General features: G+C 36.5%; 1 protein-coding gene across 1 annotated transcript in view; it reads right to left on the bottom strand.

The window, feature by feature from the left end:
* ADGRL3 (adhesion G protein-coupled receptor L3) overlaps nucleotides 1-18,256 on the bottom strand; it is an 811,898-nt gene that overhangs the window by 481,964 nt on the left and 311,678 nt on the right. Inside the window, 1 exon segment of the mRNA XM_021100590.1 lies at nucleotides 15,198-15,401. Coding sequence (XP_020956249.1) covers nucleotides 15,198-15,401 — 204 coding nt within the window.

Below are 18,256 nucleotides of genomic sequence, written 5' to 3'. Positions count from 1 at the left end.
TTCTAACGTTGAAGATAAAGCAAGAGCTGCTGTGGCTGTAAATGCAAGACTTCCTGTCTGGATGGAGCCGTGCATATCAGCCAACCTCCCTTCCTCACACACTCAGTATATACAGGTGACCTTCCTATGAATGGAAGTACACCTCTGATTCCAAGATCTCTCCCAAGGAAAGGGATCATCAACCCTGCTAACCATTTTGTTTTTGCCTGTTAATTACTCAGTATTATAAAACAAACTAAATAGAATCAAATAAATAATTTACCCAGGGAGTCACAACGATCCTTTCCTTATTTTATATGCATGTAGTAGAAAACACACCACCTGCATTTGAAACACAGACATTATATTACACACATTCAAGTTAGGTTATGGGAGGTAAAAATAATATACTTCTACAGGCTAACAAAAATATACTGTCTGCTTTTCTTAAGAATTACTAAGGGCAAAGAAATGCAGACAGGAGGAAACACAAGGCATTCTATTAGAAAATTAGAGAGCACATCACACATGGGAATTCTTTTCCAACAATTATCTCCTTTCCCTCAATAATGATTTAAATCAGGGTCACTCTCCTCTCTGCTACATCTTATATCGTATCTTTTGGTTTATCATTTCTTCTCAAGCAGGAGCTTCACATTCCTATCATTTATCTAAACAGTCATTCATTTACACACAGTAGGTTCACAGTAAATGCTTGCTGAACGAAGGAAATGAAATGCTTTAATTATAATGTCTTTGGAACCAGAGGGCTGTTCATTGCTCTTGCCTCAGCAAGCCACTGAGGTTCTTGAATGAACCCCTGAGGCTACCACAGGATGATGCAAGGCGCTCACCTGGCCTCCCCTCCAAAACCCCAAAGGAAATAATGAGCAGCTTCCACAAAGCCCGGAAGCAAACAACTGAAATCAAGAACTACAGTCTGTTTGTATTAAGCAAGGAAAACTAGGAGAAAAACTTGTCTCTGGCAGGAGAGAGGTGGGAACAAAACACCTAATTACTTTAGTGAGATTTAGGTCTGGGAAAGGATGTGTGTGCAAACACGTGCACTCATTTTACTTGCTTAAAAGGCTCTCCAGCACTATGCCACACAAGCCTCCCAATATTTTATCAGCTACCTCTTGCTTTCATAGGTGGTAGTCTACTGATCACAAATATTTTGTTACTTGCATTATATATAATTAATACACCATTAAAGAAGTACTTATTGGTTAAATGCCAGTTAATATTAAGAACTCTGGCAAATAGGTGATAAATAACATTGTTCCAGATCTCAAGACTTTTATAATCAAGAAGGAAAAGGGTTATATATAAAACTCTCTCTCTATATATATAACTATATATAAATATACATATATAACCATATAACTATATATAACTATATAAATATATAACTATACATATATTACTATGATAGTGTGATAAATGCTCTACTGAACTTAAGGGCCAGGTATCACCATCTACACCTACACTAGAAGCTATATGCTGCCAGTAATACACAGACCAGTATATTTCCATCATTCTTGCTTCTCCATCCACCTACAAAAATGAGAAAAGTTCCCACCAAACTCAAGTCATTTAATCACCCATCAAATCTCTTGGTATTTTCAAAATTAATATGGAATCACAGCAGGATGGTAGGAACCATTTTTTCGCTGATGTCAGATCACCTAGGCAGGGTGCAGGGAGACTCGAATAATGAATGAATGTATGACCTCCATCCCCTTCAAAGTGGAATAACAATATAAGTACAAAATTTCAAAGGGCAAAATCTCTCTCCCTACAATCATGTTCAGCAAACTCACTGCTGGGACATAGGATTTTCTACCTACAACAAAAACTAAAATAAGCAATTTTGCATGAAAATGAAACAATTCAGATATCCAGATATTCTAGGAATATTATTTTTGGAGGGTGAACCAAATCCAGCTACTATATGGTAAGGGTTTTAGTTGTCAATCTTGAAAGACCCACAAAGCAAGAATTAACTGACCAGAAAAAAGAGTCAGAAATGCTACTGGATTTTCTTCAAATTCCCTTCTATAGCTACACTAACTTTTATGGGACAATTCATATATCTGTGTGATTCCGTCTCTGTAAGTGATATCCATATCTGTTGCTAAAGATCTGATTTACTTTAATTCCCATTATTCTCGAAATCTCCACAGAGCTGGCCACAGTCATCTGAAAATATATCATAGTGAAAATAAAACCTTCCTCAGAAACTAGTATTCCTTGCCAACTATTTAATTCAAGGTATATAAGCATAGGTTGAACTCACAGCCATAAAATATTTTAAAAATTACATATAATGATTTCAAAAGCTTTTATTTAATATACTCCATTTTTAAAGAAATTAATAAAAGTGGCTTTTAGTTTTTCACTTTAAAATCTATGGTCAGAATGCCTCAAATACTTTGCCCCAAACATAAATTAAAACTGCAATGTTACATATTTCGAAGTAGTTAATGCATACATTTCTGTGCAACTTGAAATTAGGTCCAGTTTTAATGGAAAAATGTGCTTATCTTCAGCATAGTACTCACATGAAGAGACTCTATGAGGAAAAAGCTTGTATTTTTTTCTACAAATATTAGGTTTTTGAATTTGGCATGGGCTTTACAAATAATAGCCAATCCACTAATTTTATGGATAGATACTATATATCATATACCTCAATTTACACAGCTCTACAAGTAGCAGATGGTGGATTAATACTAAGGTGGCACTATATATTATCACTCAAATCAGGGCACTTGTGAGAATGGAAGAGGTTGCTATTAAGGATTACTGGAGGACAACAGGTATAAACCAGGTCCCTATGGGAAAACCAGGCCATATGGTGAGCTTAACTCTAACACATGCAACCTGTATTTGCTCCTTCAATCGAGAATATTCAATCTGCTGTAGATACAATAAACAAATAGGATAGATAAAACCTATGTATTAAATATACATAACGTACAGACAAGTAACTTGGGAGATACAGGCAGAATTCATAAAATGTGCTAAGACTAGTGAGTAAGTTAGTAACTCTTAGACATAGTACAGAATTAATACAACAATAACAAGAATAGAACAAATGGAGTGTTACTTAGAAAGGGATGTAAAGACCATAAAGGTTAAATATTCATAAAGCCCAGATCACATCACCTCTAAATCTCCCTTCCTCAGGAACACCCATTATGGCCTATTTCTGACATCGTGTGTCCTCTGCTTAAGAAAGACAGATATAATAGAGTTCCTGTTGTGGCACCGTGGAAACAAATCTGACTAGGAACTATGAGGTTGCGGGTTTGATCCCTGGCCTTGCTCAGTGGGTTAAGGATCCAGCATTGCCTTGAGCTGTGGTGTGGGTCGCAGATGCAGCTCAGATCCTCCGTGGCTGTGGCTGTGGCGTAGGCTCCAATTTGACCCCTAGCCTGGGAACCTCCCTATGCCACACATGGCCCTAAAGATATAATCCATAGCAGCTCAACATGTTAAACAGTGAGCTACAGTACAGCTGTGGCTAGGTGTATAAATTCTTATGTCTCTCCAACAAAATGAGCTCGTGTTACCTGCAGACACCTCCCAACTCCTGGGCGTCCTTATTTATCTGTCTTTGTAACCACACCAACAGCAGAAAGAGCAGATGAAGCAGAAAGCGAATTATGATACCACCGTGTTACATAAAACAGAATTAAGAAAGTGTGATCCTTCCAGCCATCCAATGGAACCCTATCCTAACTGTGTAAACGCACCTCTTAGCTTCGCCCTTGGCTGCTCTTGAATTAAAGAAAGAACAGGATTCCAGAGTCTTGGTGTCTTGGTGCATGAGCCTTTCAGTCATAAACTCTGATACGACTTGCCTGGTAGTTTACAAAGAGGTTCTTACTGCACTGATATACGTTCCCACACAGTAAGTAGCACATATTTTAAAAATTCCCATTAATTTATTTACTCATTCAGCAAACATGAGAACCTAGTTCAACTCTGGGTGCCTGAGACATAAAAATTGAAGAAATAGTCTCTGTTCTTAAACAGAGTCCCAGAAGGAAAGCAGACAAGTAAACAACAAGATAGGATAGTGTTATCAAGTGCCAGCCTCCAGGGATCAAGGGAACTTCCTAGAGGAAGTGACACGGAAGAATACAGAATAGGACAAAACAGAATATAAGGGGAAAATGACCCACTGACACTCATTGCTCCCCGCAGGCCATGACATTTTCTAATTCATTGAATGCACAATCCTAGGATTTATTATTGTTATAACTGCTATTTGAAAAATAAGAAGAAGAAGGCATAGAAAGTTCATGATCTATCAAGTGGAGAAGTTAGGACTGAACACCAGGCATTCTGGCCCAGGAAACTATCCTCTTAATCACTAAATCACCCTTAATCACTAAATTACACTGTGTGTAATTTAAATCAACCCAGGTGCCAAGAACTAAAATATGAATGGGAGTTAGAAAGGCATAAAAGGGAGAGCAGGCCATGGTAACGTGAGAATCCAAACCGCGACAACAGCCAGACGTCACAAGAGTTAAAACATGGCATGGATAGGAGGAATTGTAAGAGATGAAGCAGCTTAATTAGGTAGAGCCCAGAAAAATGAGAATACCAAAGTCCTTACCAAAACACCTTATCACCTTCCTTGTCACATGGCCCCATAGCTAAAGGTCTACATCCCAAAATTATAAGGGGAAAATAAGTGAAGACACCATGCGACATGAAACACAGAAAATGAAACCAGCCTTAAAATTTTCAATTAGTGATAACTTTCTTTTAATTTATGACAATATTTTATAAAAATGCCATATTCTCTGAACTGCAGTGCAATACAAATAAAGATTTTTAGCAGTACTCATATCTAATTTAAAATTTAGTTTTATCTCTGAGTTACTTAACCATTTCTATTTTGTTTAAATTTCACAGATGTAATTTTTAATATTAAGCCTATGGATATGCACTTACGTATATGTCAACTAAAAATGTAAAAAATGCAAAAATAGATCTCATACAAGTAGCTTTTCAACAATACTATGTTGTCATAAATGTTTAAGATAGCAAACAAATCTGCATAGCAAGAAAAACAAAATATAGGCAAAAATAAGAAATAAACCAACAAAATATATACGTTTATAGGCCATTCAAGTAATTCTGCTAGAATATCTTCCCATTATAAATAATCACATTATTTTCCTAATGCTATAAATAAGCACATGAGTTAATATAAATGAAACAAAATTCTTAAATACCAGATGAACAAATGGTATATTTTTCCTTTTAGATGTGAAACTGTGGGAATAAATCACGTTTATAAGACCAGCAGTTTCAAATAAAACTAAGTCAATATATTTGGTATAATTCTTAATTTTTAAAGTGATTTAAGTATATGTCTTCACTTTTTTTGGCTTATGGACTGCATATATTTAACATTATCCAGTTAAAATTTATTAAAATATACAATATTTAGCTTCATTGTTAATTTCCAAGTCTTACCACAAAATATCCCAATGCTTTTCTATTAATCTCAAACAGTATTACAACATTCCAGAAATTAAACTTTTAAAAACTTCTGTATACTTTTTAAATGTCTTCATTCCAGCACTACTTCAGCCTGAAGATTTGCAATTAACCAATGATCAAAAAAAGAACAAGGAAGTATATAATTCCAAAATAGAAGAAAAATCACTAAACATTATCATATCTCCCCAATTCCTTCATCTACACTCTTAATCATATATTACTTGTTCTTCTTGCTTGAAGGTATTTGAGAAAGATCACCACATCCCATATTTATCAGTGAAAATCAAAACCATTTTCATTTCCTCATCTGTTTAGCTCATGCCCAGTCATCATCTTATTTAAGAACTTTCTGTGGATTAGCATTAGCCAAAGCTGCCAGAGAGACAAGGCAGAAGTTGGCAACATTTCTTTACCAGTTTCATCACCCCACGATACAATCACCTGCACTGGCTTGTAACTTTCCCTTCTCTAAATGAAAGTGTATCCCCGTGTTCTCTCCTCCATCCTTCTCTTCTCTGCTTTGACAATCTCCTAATTCCCAGTGACCTTAACGGTCATCTTTAGGTCAAAAATGTCTAACATCTATTACGAGCAATAACATCTCTCTTGATATTCAATTTAATATTTCAGAGTTTGCTTCATATTGACATCTCTAACTCAATATTTCTAAGACCAGATTCATCATTTATTTCTCCTGAAAACCAAAGCTTCCCCTTGACATCCTAATTCTATGAATGGGACCACCCAGTCACCTAGGCATTTTTGATTCTTCCCTCATCCTCACCTCTTACATCCAATTACTAGCCAAGCATTGCAGATTCAGGCTCTGTTCATCTCTCTCATGGTTCCTCATCTTTCCGTCCCCATTGCTCTCTCCCCAGTTCAGACACTCATTACCTTATGCCCTACGGCAACAATCTAACTGATCTCTCCATGTTTAAGTCTAAATTTTCTGCATAATCCTGACAGGTTCTAAACTGCAACTCTGATTAAGAGCTTCCGAAGAATCCCCACTACGGCCAAATTTAGGTACAAAGTCTCAGCCAGGCATTTAAGACCCCCTACAAGATGGCTACAAACCACCTTGCAAACGTCCTGCCCCCCTACTTCTTTCCTCATGCCCTTATTGTCGGTTAAACCAGACTGTTCACTGCTTGATGAAAATGTCATGTTCCTCCCCAATTATAACTCTGTTCACATAATTCACTTCTCTGGAACACCCTCCTTCTGCCAGCACCTCCCAGCTAAGCTTACAAATGATCCTAGGGAGTTTTCAAGGGTTGGTTAAGATACTACACCATCTAAGAAAGCTTTCCCCATCCTCAGCCCCCAACCCCACCCCAACACCCCCACCTCATTCTCCCTCCCTCGCCACCCTCATCCCATACCAGGGCTGCCTTTCCCTCCTTCTTTGAAATCTCCCAGCATTTGTATGGCACCACATTTCACAAAATCATCAAGTCAAATGCCTACTGGTTTCCTATTCTCTCTCTCACCAGCAACAGACTGTAAGTCCTTGAGGAAAGAAACAGCCTTAGAGAAAGCCAGTATTTTATTACAGCACTTTGTCTCTTTCCAAACCTAAACAAAAATATTAGTAAGTAAAAAATTTCATTGAAAATTATTTGTGGATCTTCCATTGCATATCTCTGGTATTATTATCAGAATAGAAAACCAAGGGGGGGAAAAAAAAAAAGGTGAGTAGCAGCAGATAACACATAGTAGTTCTCCAAAACTATGAACTTAATCATATTTAATATATTTACATATGATGCTTAATCATAAGAACAAGGTTAAGTATTTTTATTATCACACTATACAGCTGAGCTAACAAAGATTTTTTACATGTAAGTCTTTGGCCTTGGTTAAGGCAGTTAATAAACAGTAAAGCTGAGAATAAACCCAAATCTGTCTGACCCCAAAGCTCATACACAAACTGTAAATCCATAGTACTCTCAATGTACTAATAAAAGCAAAATGGTAAAGGGTTAAAGATATATCTAATAACCAAGAAAAAGAAGTTGCTTCTTTAGGAAGTAACAGTTGGGGGAAATCATCAATTTAATTAAATATACATATGAAAGAGAAAAAGGATAAATTCGAGTGCCTGGCCAAATTTTTGCATTTCTGGAGACCTATGTGAATAATGCAGAATCTAAAAACACAGACATAAAACCATCTATGAAAGTATGCAAAACATACTTGCATACATCTATGCAAAACAACATCTGTTTTGCTCTTACCTTTCATATTAATTTGGGGTTAAGGCTTCCATAAATATAATGGAAGTTTCCTCTCTGTATCTGGGATACACTTTAAATCTCTTTTACTACCACACATTGTTTGAGTTGAAGGGAAACAGGAGAAAAAGGAAGAGATTTCCTAGTAATTAATATATTTTGAAAAGCACCTATGATTGGTAGGGTAAAATCTGGTTCTTTGGAATATACACACAATGATTATTATGTGGCAGATACTCAGCTAATGAATTAATGAACCAACTTACATTTTCCTAATTAAATCAAAGAATTAAAACATTTTTTTGATCAAAATGTCAAAGTTTAGCATCTATTTCCCACTATTCTTCGTGATAAGAAAAATACAATGGTGAAAAATATAATTTCTAAAGCATTTTGAAAATCTACTCAAATTTTACTCCTCAGATGGAAAGAGGAGAGAATTCATAATTTATGTCAACAGAAACAATTATTCTGGAAGTAACTTAAGGTCAAATCAATAACACATTTATTTTCAATTGGATATGTCATTCTGGTACTTTAAACCATTTGGGAAGTAAACAAGAGCCTAAAGAAATGCTTTTAAATCATGTTTAGGGTAGCAAAGTTTATTAGTAACTTTAAGCCTTAATACTTTACCTATTTCCCTAAATGTCTGTTATCTTTCTTTCCACACAAAAATACAATATTATGTGCCTAAGAATTCTAAAGGTGATATCCAAATAAGGTATTTTGCATACCAATTAGATCTGACATTTCTGTCTAACTGGCAAACCTCACTGAAACTGCACTGAAAGACACAAATAAATATGAACAAGGGCTTTTATCTGAAATAATATTACATGGTCATATAAAATAAGAAGCTAACACACACTTTGAAGGCCATATTAAATTATTCTCTTGCACCTAGAGTTATATCCAAAAGACTGGGCTTATAAAAGAGGGTTTCCATTGGTGCAGCAACATTAATCTCTGCTCTTCTGTTACAAGCTCTTTCATCTCCCTACCTCCCCATGAATTCCTAGACTTTACCTAGACACTTCAGACTCTAATGTGATAACAAAATTAAAACCAGCTTTTCCAAAAATTCGGGAGTAAGGGGAGTAAGAACATGAGAACATGCCAGAGGATAACTCATCAAAGTCAATATAAATAACATTATTAAAAACATGTCAAGAGTAAAGAAGTCTCAGATTTTCCTGTAATCATTAGTGACAGCAAATGAAAATATAAAAGCCACAAGGAAGTAAAGAGAAATTGTTTACCAAAAGTACACACACAACTCTAAGTCCGCTCTAATTCAGAATCAGAGTGAGGATGGAAATTGTTTGGGCAAGAACAGAGCCAAGGATGAGGGCAGTCAGAGGAAAATCAATTCAGGTCAACCCTATACTGAATTTTTAGCTGAGCTGAGGAGGACTTGGATGGTATAGAACATTCCAACCAGCAAAGATAATCTCATTTGCCAAAGCTGTGGAGGGAAGTTGGCCTGGTTTGTCTAATAAATTGCTAGAACGTCCATGGGCCTGGAGGAGAAGACATAGGATGTGGTTTGACGTCAGAAAAGGATGTATCTTAGGTGCTGGAGGTAAGAGTTTAGGCTCATAGGTTTTAAAGCATCCCACATCCACCTTTTCCTCTTCTTCATTTATTCCAGTGTCCATGACTGCTCTATCATGTTGGTGAGTTCATGGTTTACAAAAGAATGTGCTCCATCCCAAACGTGTGTCTTACAACTATCCCAATAAATGAGCTTCCTTGCCTCTATCAGTTTATTTTAATGCCTTCATATGTATAATAAGGTGACTCTCCAACTGGGGTCTTGTATCTAGGACTTTAAAAGTATTTATTTTATGGAGTGCAACTTATTTTCCTAGACTTGTAACCAGTGAGAACACTGAACATTTCCTTAAGACAAAACAGTACTTTACAATGTCATCGAGGGATAGTCTATTTCAATAATCAGGCAAGAGTATAAATAAAGATTCATTTCTGAGACATTTTCAAGACACATGAAAATTATTTTTCTTCTTATTTTATTAAGCCATGTGCTATGTTACATTGTTAATGAGCACAAATAAGAACAGACTAGTCTCCTACTTCCTTCCAAATTTTGACCTGGTGCATTGTACTAAGAAGTGAATGAAGGCCAAATATATTTAGATCACCTGTCTTAACCTCAATGTGTCTCCTTGCCATCTTACTGAAAAGTATATATTGCAAAAGAACACATATAGTAAGAATTCTTTCATCTGATTCATGGGAACACAGGAGAGTTCAAAATCAAACTAATCAGGGCTCCACTACAGCCCTGCTAAGTATTACTGGGAAGTGGAAAGAAGGATGAAATGAAAAGCCTAGCACATGCTCTTTTGTTGCAGAATCTTGTCACACCAAAGCCAAAATAGAATGCCTAACAAAGAGTGATAATTTTGTTCTTTTTGATGAGAAAAACATGCCTAACAAATAGAATTTTTAATTCTCTCTCTTCAGATTTATATGCTATATTTAAATTATGAGTTCTCAAACCTGGGGCCAGAAAGTTGGGTTTCCATTCAAAGCAGTATGTTCAAGAAGTTATTTGTAAATGTTTGGGTAACATTACCATCATTCCTTAGCAGCATTCTCTGTCTCCACTTATCTCTCTTATCTAATCATTCATCATGCAACCTTTCAAGCCAGAAACCTGGCAGTCGTCTTTGGGTTTGCCCTCTCTCTTACGCATGTATCCAATGGATCTCTAACTTCTGTCCATTGGTCCTCATTATCACAAATGTCACTCACACTTTGAGTCAAGGCCACCACCATTTCTTATCTGAATCAAAAGAATAACCTCCCATTTCTAGTCTTGAAGCCTCTATAGTTTATTCTCAAATGCAGGTGGCAGGTCATTCCTCCCCTAATTGCTCTAAGATTAACTTAACTATTTCCTCACTTCAAGCAGGGAAATCCTAAACTCCTGATAAAGTTATATCATGCCATCCTAATCAGATCCTCAACTTTTCTCCAGATCATTTCTGGACTGACAACTAGAAATTATCCTTTGGACTCTTTGTTACAATCGCACTGAACAAGGCCTCCTGTCAATAATAGCATCTTTTGTCTTCTACTCTGACTACTTGTCAGGTCCCAGCTTAAATGCCACTTTTCTTCAGCAGCATTTTCTGACTCTCCAAGACTGGGTGGATAGTCCCTCTACATGTTCTGTGATTCACCTTTATAACAGGCATTCCCAGTACTGCCTCTTTGCTACACAATTGCTTTTATGTGGGCCTAGATCATGAGATGGCCAGTGACATGCATCATCAAATCAGGGATATTGGCCTAACCCAATGGAGATTAAATTCTTTTTGGAAATACAAACTAAAACGCAAGACAACAAGTGCCAGCTGGTGGTTAGTGCTGTGGCTAAGAGCAGCAGGGTACAATCTGGGCTGGCAGTCACTTACAACGTTAATGCGCAAAGAAAGTTAGAGAAGGACAAAAGAAGAACTAGGAAAGGAAAAAAAAAAAAATGCCTGGTATTATTTACTGATATCCAAGATCCAGTACTAAAGAGTCCTTAAATTTCCATAAGAATTATATCTTCTTAATACACTGCTCCTACAGTTAGCACACATTCAAACACACATACACACATATGCACTCATGCACCCATGAATAGACACAAAGATGTATGTGAATTACCATTTTACAAACAAGGTTCTTGCCTCTTTGATGCACAGGAGAGGCATCCTCTACAAATGTCTGCAATACTGTACTATTTTTGTCTTCCCAATATCCATTGAGAGATCAATGTTTGTGAGTTCTCCATCTTTGCCTTCCTGTCACTTAGGGCAGTACCCAGCATGTATCTGCACTCAATCCAAAGTTGGACAAAATAAGTGAGAGTAAGAATGAATGAAGGAAGCACCAGTAGTTAATAATTCAGATTAATTCTAAAGGCTGGTTTTGTTTAATGCAATAAAATCAAATGGAGTTTTCTCCCTGCTTTAATTATCATAAAAGCATTCTTATCTACAAACATAAAAACTCAAGAATGGGAGAAAATGAAAAAAAAAAAAAGTGATGGCAGAGTAGGAAGTGATTCACCAAGAAGACTGAGAGCATACACAAGCCCCTGGGAAAAGCATTTTGGCTCTTGCGAAAGGTAGGCTTAAAAGTGGGCAGACAGCAGAGTTTTTATGACTGGCCAGGACTGAAATGCTTTAGCTGTGCTCTGAAAGAACCCCACACACTGTGTGGCTAGTAGAGGGGTTATTTGCAGATGATCTCAATGAATTTTTATACATCTGCATGAAAATCACAATTAAAGCAAGGAAAATGCTGATAAAAAACACATTAACATTACTTTAGCTCCAAGAAAAAGTCTTGATATCTAGTCATTAACTGTGCAGTCTGCCCTCAGACTTCCTTCTGCCTTAATATGCTAAAGAGAAACATGTCTTCTGAGAACAATGTTTTTTAATTCTTCATGCTTTGCTGCTCTACTGTGAAGTTCTAATTCCTGTGAATCCAAACACGCGTTAACTCTCAAGAACTGCTATTAGCTATCCAGACTCAAATGAAGATAAAAGGAAATACAAGGGCAAAGTTTAATTTCAAACCAACAAAAGGTGTTTTTTTTTAATGTTGTTATTGCTGTTTTTGTTGCGTTTCTATTTGCTTATTTAGCTTTTTAAAGTAAAATCAATTTCATTTTTCCAATCAAAGACTGCATTAATATCCATCTTTATTGTTTGTATTTTCCCGAGTTTTCTATATCTGAAAGTATCTTGTTTCTATAACAGACTCGTTTTTGTTGTAGAAAGATAGAGGGCGGAAGGGAGGGAACTGGAGGTCACCTACATTTTCTAGTTTGAATGAATTCATCCATGTCTTTTCAATTGGAAAAGCTCAAAGTAATGTGGCATCTCTTATTTTAATTTCATGTTTAAAATCTGTCCAAGCACTCTGGCTGTATGTACTATCTTCTATATCCAGAAAGATCATGCCCCTATAATATATACTTTGTCTTCTTTAGTCTTTCCATAAGGAGCATCTAAAGACGACCTTTAGCTGCCTTCTACTTCACCGATACAATTACTTTTACACAAAAGCGACTTTCAAAAAGTATTGCCTCATCATAACAGATTAACATGATTCTGTAGGCTCCTTTTAAGTCACATGACCTTCACCTCAGTCTCCATTTAGGAGAATCACAGGAAGGTTGCTTTGCACCCTCATTTTTGTCTTTGTCCCAACAGTATACAAGGCAATTTTTCCATTTCTAAGTTGATTTTTTTTAAAAGTGAATTAATCCCATTACTACACTGTAACCTGCTACATACATGGCAAAAAGTAAAAGCTAATCATATAGATAAATCTTAGGAAGGTAGAAAAGTTGGTGAATATAGAAGTCCAGCCAACATCTTAGTAAATGTATTACAGGAAAAAAATATTCTGACTGCTGTTCTGAATTTTTGTCCTAAGACAGAATTGCAAGCATGTATTTATGTGTATGTGTGTGTGTGTGTGTGTGTGTGTGTGTGTGTGTGTGTGTTTATGTTAGTTGCTGACTTAAACATTTATAACAGCTACTCAAAAATTAAACTTCATTTCTGGTTTTCCTTGTCATTAGTACTAGAAATGTTGATGAACATATATGCCTTTGAGTAAATTAAACAATATTAATTTCATATATTATTTTACAATATAAACCAAAAGCCAATATCACAATGAAACTTTGTGACTGCTGAGGTACATTTTGTAAAGAATATGACTACTCCATTTAGAGAATTTCATGTTTGAAATGGTAATGCAAGAGAAAACACTGAAGTTACTACAGAATGTTTGGTATACATTTCCCCTGATTTTCCCGAGCACGCTGGAGTTAATTCTGTACGTTTCTATGGAAATATACACACTCATCCACCACCACTGCCTCCCAATCATCACCACCAAGGATGAAATGCTGATCTGAATTGAAAGATTCTAGGCCACTGATGAGTCAACAATGTGACTAGTGAATAGACTATTGAATTAGCCTCTGTGAATGCCAGAGTCTCTCATTCACTCTTCTCTGTGGCTGCTCTAACTGAAGAGGTAACCTCTCCCAGGTCTCTGAAATCTCAAGTTGACTTACAAAGCATCACCCTTCGTCCCCGAACTAAAACACAGTATTCCAACTTCTTTTACTAGAGAGTTCTGGAATGGGGTTTACAAGATAAGCTGATCTAATATAGTGGCACTTCATGTTCTCTGGCAGTATTTCCTTACATATATCCTCCTGAATACATTACGGTGTGAGAGAGGTGACCATGTTTTGGGACAAGGCTCAATATTCATGTTTCTACCTGCCAAATACTTTCAGGCCTTCTTCGTGTTGCGGCACACAAAGACAATTTTAAATATTTATATAAATAATACATACTTAATACATAACATATGAATATCATATACTGTATGTATATTTTATATACATATATACATGTGTGTATATGTATACATTTATTATACAACACTCTCTGGGAGATATTGGAGGGATGAGTGCCTATATGGAGTTTGGTGAGGAAAAAGAAAAATTGTATAGCTTAAAGATTATGTAAAGATTAAAACAAAAAAATAAGTTTTGAGCAAAAGAATAGCATTGAATTTTATGCAAATATTGTGTAATACTCCTCACTGGAGCTTCAAGGGCTGGATGTCACTGTACTTGCTAGCTGCAAAGGCAATTTTATAAATAGAGCACATCCCAACATTTTCTTAAGAACATTAGGTTGCTTTTTTGTTGTTGCTTTCTTTCTTTTTGGCCACCCTGCCTCATATGGAGTTCCTGGGCCAGGGATCAGATCCAACCCTTGACCCCAGCTGCAGTGGCAACCTAGTGGCTGGATCCTTAAACATTGTGCCAGGCCAGGGACTGAACCTGTGTTCCAGTGCTCTCAAGATGTCACTGATCCCCTTGGGCCACAGCGAGAACTCCACATGAGGTTGCTTTTGTAACCATCACTTTCCTATCAGATTTTATTCTTTAAATGACTGTATATGATTCCTATCCAAGACATTTTTGTTACAATCTTTTCCAAAATCTTGGTAGTTTCCTTTGATGCATTTTTTTCAAACAAGCAGATGATCAGAAATAATGTGTCATTTACAACCATTCAAAATTTACAACAGTTGAAACTGTTACTCCAAGTAATTTTAATCTTTTTGTGATAGTGCAAAGATACTTCAAACCCAATCAGAAATTTAAAGTCAAACATTTTGAAATAGTGATGAGGCTTTAAAGTAGGACAAGCATGCATTGTTAAACACAGGCCCAGCTATCACCAAATGCCAACATCAGCCACAAAGAGTGGTTGCACAGATTAGGCATATAAGGCCATGCATTTGGGCCACTGCCCAGGGCTGAGCCTCCCGGGAGCCCCTGCCCCACCGCCCCCAGCCCTCCTTCCCCACCGCTGGCCGCACCTTGGGCTGCAATCTGGGCTCCTGGCGCACCTGGACCACGAACTCCTCTGGTAGTTCCACGGGGCCCTTGTCCGCGATGAGCAGCAGCGCGCTCGGCAGATGGCTGCTGAAGCAGATGTCTGGGAGGGAGAGCGCCTCCTGGGCTGCGCTCTGCGTGTCGCAGCGGAGCAGCGACGGCTGGATATCGCTCACTGTGCTTGCCACCTGCGGGGACCGCAGGGCGCACTATCAGACTCCACTCAGCTCAGGCCGGCCTCAGAGGAGCCCTGTTGGGGGCTATTCCCAAGTCTGCCCTCTGCGGCAGGCCAAGGGCCCCGGACTCCTCCACCCCAGGCCCCGCTCAAGACAACCCTGTGGCTCAGGGGGTCCCTGGTGTCATACTGACGTGGACCTCTGTCCTAATTCCACCCTATCTGAAGTCAGCCAAAAACCTCATCCTGATTCCAAAATATGATTAGATAATTAAATATAATTAATGAAATCAGAGAAAGCTATCTGAAAAAAAAAGAATGTGATTTATATTTTTATAGACTCACAGCATTCTGTTATCTTTTATGGGCATTAATATCTGTGTCAATAAAAACACTGGTTATTGAATTAAACTTTTTACACATGAAAAGCTTGATAAAGTAATGGGTGGAGAAAGTTTCAGAGAGGTTTTTATTTTTTTATTAGTTTTGTTTTTTGTATTCTTACATTTACATGGATTGTTTTATATTTATTTATATGTCTTAGGTCATTTAACATTTTAAATGATGCTGTATTAAGGCCTGTGATGGACATTAAGGTAAAAAGGATATAATACATTTTTGCCATTTATATACACAGTGATTTTACGAACAAATGGTACATATTACATAAATGAATATATATGGAGGAACAAGACAATAATGAAAAAATAAAATTGTACACACACGACATTTTTTAATATTCACAAAACAGTTACACATTATATACTATGAAAAACAGTTATTTAAGTACAGGAGGTTTTTTTGGTGAATTGGTGCATCGATACACATTTCTCTACACTAATTGCCACTAGGGTAATAAATAGGATGATAATAAAAATGTTGCTACTAAAGGAAAGAAAAAGACTTTACAAGGAAAAAGATTTTGCTTTACACAGTTATTTTTAACATTATAACATGCATAGTAAGAAACATGACAATAATGCTAGATAGCTACCATTCAAGAGTCTGGAGAGAAAACTAAGAAATTTGATAAAGCAAGAAAATTCTATGATCATATTTCTAACACTGGAAGTTTATACAGTAGCGCTACAATTACTTGATATATAAAATATTTGCAAATTAAGAATAAAACATGTTCTCCACATAACAAACAATATAGCTCTAATAGAAAACAAAATTAATACTAAGAAATCTGTCAAACAATCCATCTATAATGAAAAAAATCTAGAATATAACTCTTAAGGCATCATTCTGAAATATCATTTTTATTTAAACTCATTATAATGTATATGTACTAAAACATACAGGCAAAAAGTAATCTGAATGCTATTTTGATAGTTTGTGTAAATGAAAAAGGTGTCAAAGAAAGAAACAAGTTTTAAGACCAAAAAAGTTGTTAAAATCAAAATCTCTCAGTAACTGTCTCCAGCAACATCTTTTCTGATCTTCTGAGTTCTAAAGTATCATTCTCCTTGTTACCCAAAATAAAATGTAACTATTATTTTTTATTATTCTTACATGAATATATATAGTCATTTCCTCCCCCCCCCTCAACATCTTTAGAACTATTCTATGGAAGAAAATTAGGAAAAGACTATAAAGCTAGTTATTTATCTTGCAACCTTCAGTTAAATTTGAACAATTTTGCCCTCAGTGAAATCAACATATAAGGACATTTGGAGTGATGGAACAAGCATTTATTTGTTCATTCATTCAACAAATATGTTTTGAGTTCCCATTATATGTCAGTTCCTTTTCTAGATGCTGGAGAGTATAGTGAAGAAAACAGACCATATACCTACTTGAGTGAATCACCCCTTCTTGTATGGGAGACAGAGAATATGCAAATATGCAAATATTTTAATACCATACAAATATGGGTAATCTACAGAAAATTAAAATAGGGAAATATGTAAAGGATACTCTGTTTAGGTTTTTATGGAAGACTCATCTATGTGTGTAAAATTTAAACTGAGTTCTCAGTGAAACTGGAAGTTGCCAGTCATACAAAAATCAGGGGTAAAAGAGCATGGCAGTCTGCTGCCAAGGCTGTTCAAGAACTAGCCTGATGGAGTTCCCATTGTGGCTCAGTGGTTAATGAAACTGACTAATATCCATGAGGACACAGGTTCGATCCCTGGCCTTGCTCTGTGGGTCGGAGACCCAGTGATGCCATGAGCTGTGGTATAGGTCCAAGACTCAGCTCGGATTCCACGTTGCTGTAGCTGTGGCTATAGCTGCAATTAGACACCTAGCCTGGAAACCTCTATATGCCTCAAAGTGCATCCCTAAAGAGACAAAGATTTAAAAAAAAAAAAAAAAAAAAAAGAACTATTCCAATGACCAGCTGTATATAGTGGACTGGGAGAAGAAGGACCTGGAATGAGAGTAGAGAGGGAAGCAACAGCCAGATCACAAGCTTTGCAAACCAGGGTAAAGAGTTTAGTTGGGGGACAATCAACCATCTGTTTAGGATACAGAATAAAGCTCCTCAGAAAAAAGACTAGGCAGGATAGGGAAAAACATATAGAATAATGACCTCTCCTGAACTAGAGATAAATTAATTCAAGAAAGGTCAACATGTAGAGTGTGCAGAGAATTATAATCGATTTAAAATGCATATAGAGTGGAATCACCATCAACTGAAAAATATAATAGTGTCTGCATTAAATGAAAGAATCTCAGCTTAAGAAATAAACAAAAAAATGCATTAATGATACAACTAGGAAGCAAGGTCTAGGGACCTAGAAAGAATAGGTTTGGATCAGAGAATAAAACAATTTCATGCAGTAAGACTGAGGAACACAAAAATACCAGGGAGTTATGCAGATTTTGACCCTTACATTGAAGGAGATTAGACTCCACGAT

This window comes from Sus scrofa, chromosome 8 (genome assembly GCF_000003025.6).
Source record: "Sus scrofa isolate TJ Tabasco breed Duroc chromosome 8, Sscrofa11.1, whole genome shotgun sequence".
Taxonomy (NCBI): domain Eukaryota; kingdom Metazoa; phylum Chordata; class Mammalia; order Artiodactyla; family Suidae; genus Sus; species Sus scrofa.
The sequence above is the reverse complement of the archived record's forward strand: the minus strand, read 5'-3'. Positions and strand labels throughout refer to the sequence as shown.